Raw genomic sequence first — 2,801 nt, forward strand, 5'->3', positions numbered from 1 at the left:
TGGTAATATTTTCTTTGATGCTGCATAAGAAAAAGTAAATGATTTTTTAATTACGATTTTTTTGTTGCCATATTAGTCCAGTTCTAGATAATTTCGTGCATGAATTTCCTGGTGTACTCCGGCCAAGTTTGCTGGGCTTTCCTTGTACGCACATGTAAGTTTTTGTGATCGTCTGTGTTTCGAGAAAATAACCAGCAGTAGACGAACGCCGTCGTGCTAGCTAAGGACGTTGCGCGCGCCTTACACGTACAGCCGACGACGGCCGGACGCGCTCCCGCCGTGAGCTACTTGAATTGTACTCCCAACCCGATCCGATCATACCACGCAACACAGAACGGCGGCTCGGAAATAGCAAGTGGGCACTATCAGGATAGCCGAAATGCAACGTGTCCCTAGTCGATCGGCTAGGCGTCTACTGAAAGAAAGATAGGCCACCACGAACAGCGTCGCACACTGCCATGGAAAGCACGGGAGGAGCTAGACCGACCACGACGGTGCAGGACCTCGCAGTAGGCGCGCAGGACGTTCCCGCCAGGTTCGTCGCGCGTGGGCACCACGACCACGACCATGAGACGGCCACGGCGCCGGTCCCTGTCATCGATCTCGGCCGGCTTTTCCAGCAGGACGGTTCTGGCGCCGCTGTCGACGAGGCGGCAAAGCTCCGGTCGGCGCTCGAGTCTTGGGGCCTCTTCCTGGTAACGTTCTCGCCCATTTTGGTGCAAGATCGATCAGGCCATGTCGAGCCGTATCATGCCCTGCCCTGCAGGTCAGTAACCATGGCGTAGGCGCCGACGTGATGGACGGCATGATGGCCGCGTCGAGAGACTTCTTCCGGCGACCGGCCGAAGAGAAGCAGATATACACCAACCTGATCGGTGGCGAGCGGTTCCAGCTCCAGGGGTACGGGACCGACCGGGTGAGCTCGCCGGACCAGGTCCTCGACTGGTCCGACCGCCTGTACCTCAAGGTGGAACCGGAGGACGAGCGGAGCCTCACACTGTGGCCAGCGCATCCCCAAAACTTCAGGTAAGCACATCCACCACACAGCTTGGTTCGTGCATGTGCCTTCCAAAACAACTTATTAGCAATCCCAATTGGAAATGCAAAACAGAACTCCAGGCAATATTGCAATGAGTGAAGTGGTTTTCGATATTGCAATGAGTGAAGTGGTTTTCAATTTTCTGAAACATCTCGGCCACAACTAAAATCACTGAATTTCAGCAAATTCAGGTTGCATTGCGGCCGGACAGCAAACATAATTTACTTGAAATTTATTATAGTCCAACCGGGTAGTGGGGAATTTTGTCCATAAGATTAAAATTTATTTGAATCTGCTTGTACTACCAAAATGGCCAAAATATCTTACCTGAAAAGAAAATACACTTCCCTATGTGCTGAAACGACGGAATTCGTAAATTTTCAAAGAAAGTGAGAGCCAATCTGCGAGCGAGGATTCTTTCAAGGATCATCGACGCTAACGTGACGATCAAAGTGGTTTTGAATTTTGGCTTCGGAAATATCTCACCACGTCTGAAATAATTGGGTTTTAGTAATTTTGGTTTGCATTCCGGCTGAGGGCAAAAAACATATTCACTTGACTATGAGTTAAGTCCAAAAAAAGCTTGAGGAATTTGAATTCATGTGTTATACTGAAATATCTCAACCGAAAACCAAATATTTCCATTTCTACCGAAATGACTAACATTTACAAATATTTTATGAAACTTTAGTGGAAGTTAGAGTCACTCTGCATACCTTGAGCAAGGATTTGTTGAAGGATATCAACCCATATATTGTTCGAGTTTTTGCAGGGACCTTCTCCACGAGTTCACCACCAAATGCAGGGGACTTAAGTACAGTCTCCTGCTGGCAATGGCTAAGCTGCTGGAGCTTGATGACGACTACTTGGTTGACCAGCTTGGAGAGAAAGCTGACACCCACGCTAGATTCAGCTACTACCCTGAGTGCTCAAAGCCCGAGCTCGTGTTCGGCCTGAAGCCACACTCTGACGGAACCGTTCTTTCTATTCTCATGGTCGATGAAAGCGTCGGTGGGCTACAAGTCCTGAAAGATGGCATCTGGTTCGATGTACCGATCGTGCCTCGCACCCTGCTGGTCAACATAGGAGATCAAACTGAGGTAAAATGTCATATGTTTTAATATGATAATAAAATTCGCACATGTTAACTTCGAACATGAAAGGAGTTATAGACTTTTTGTAATTACATCCCAAGCTCTTGGTTGATCTAATTGAAAGGTTTGCGGCACAGATAATAAGCAATGGAATTTTTAGGAGCCCTGTGCATAGGGTCATGACAAATGCTGATAGTGAGAGGCTGTCAGTGGCCCTATTCTACTCTGTTGATCCTGAGAGAGAAATCGAGCCAGCAGCTCAACTGGTAGATGAGAATAAACCAGCATTGTATAGGAAGGTCAAGGTCAAGGATTACCTTGCTGGGTTCTACGGACGCTTTTCTCAAGGAGCAATGGTTATCGACACAGTGAAGATATAACTCAATGCACGAGGTGGTTTTATGCATAAACTCCTGTAATTTTGTACCACCATTGTATTGAGTTTGTTTCATATGTTGTTACATGCCACGCATTGACTTTCGGTCTTTAATCTATAACTATAGGAATGCAAAACCACGAGTTGGTTGAGATAGTTTTAATCTGAATCGTTTGAAATCTTTAATCTAGTTCCATAATAATAATTAAATTGTTGTGGAAAAATGTTTTGACTCACTTAATCGCTTCTATATTTATTGGCTCTTTTTTGCGAAAAAAGGTATGGGACCATA

General features: G+C 46.3%; 1 protein-coding gene across 2 annotated transcripts; it reads left to right on the forward strand.

Moving 5' to 3' along the window:
* The first annotated feature begins 366 nt into the window (after positions 1–366).
* LOC124685137 (2-oxoglutarate-dependent dioxygenase 11-like) lies at positions 367–2,594 on the forward strand. 2 transcript variants are annotated; one of them, XM_047219457.1, is made up of 4 exons: positions 367–695; positions 767–1,026; positions 1,812–2,139; positions 2,271–2,594. In XM_047219457.1, exons 1-4 carry the CDS (start codon positions 459–461, stop codon positions 2,511–2,513), a joined length of 1,068 nt encoding a protein of 355 aa, XP_047075413.1. In that variant the 5' UTR covers positions 367–458; the 3' UTR covers positions 2,514–2,594. The 2 variants fall into 2 exon arrangements, with proteins under 2 accessions (XP_047075413.1, XP_047075414.1); XM_047219458.1 differs by having other exon boundaries at positions 2,294–2,412.
* The last annotated feature ends 207 nt before the right edge of the window (positions 2,595–2,801 follow it).

The sequence above is a fragment of the Lolium rigidum genome, chromosome 1 (assembly GCF_022539505.1).
Source record: "Lolium rigidum isolate FL_2022 chromosome 1, APGP_CSIRO_Lrig_0.1, whole genome shotgun sequence".
NCBI classification, from domain to species: Eukaryota; Viridiplantae; Streptophyta; class Magnoliopsida; order Poales; family Poaceae; genus Lolium; species Lolium rigidum.

Bases quoted from the DNA above. Each gene is read 5' to 3' on its own strand.
- LOC124685137 (XM_047219457.1), top strand. From the start codon at position 459: ATGGAAAGCACGGGAGGAGCTAGACCGACCACGACGGTGCAGGACCTC. The intron at 1,027-1,811 runs GTAAGCACATCC...GAGTTTTTGCAG, and splicing joins GCGCATCCCCAAAACTTCAG to GGACCTTCTCCACGAGTTCA. The intron at 2,140-2,270 runs GTAAAATGTCAT...TTTGCGGCACAG, and splicing joins ACATAGGAGATCAAACTGAG to ATAATAAGCAATGGAATTTT.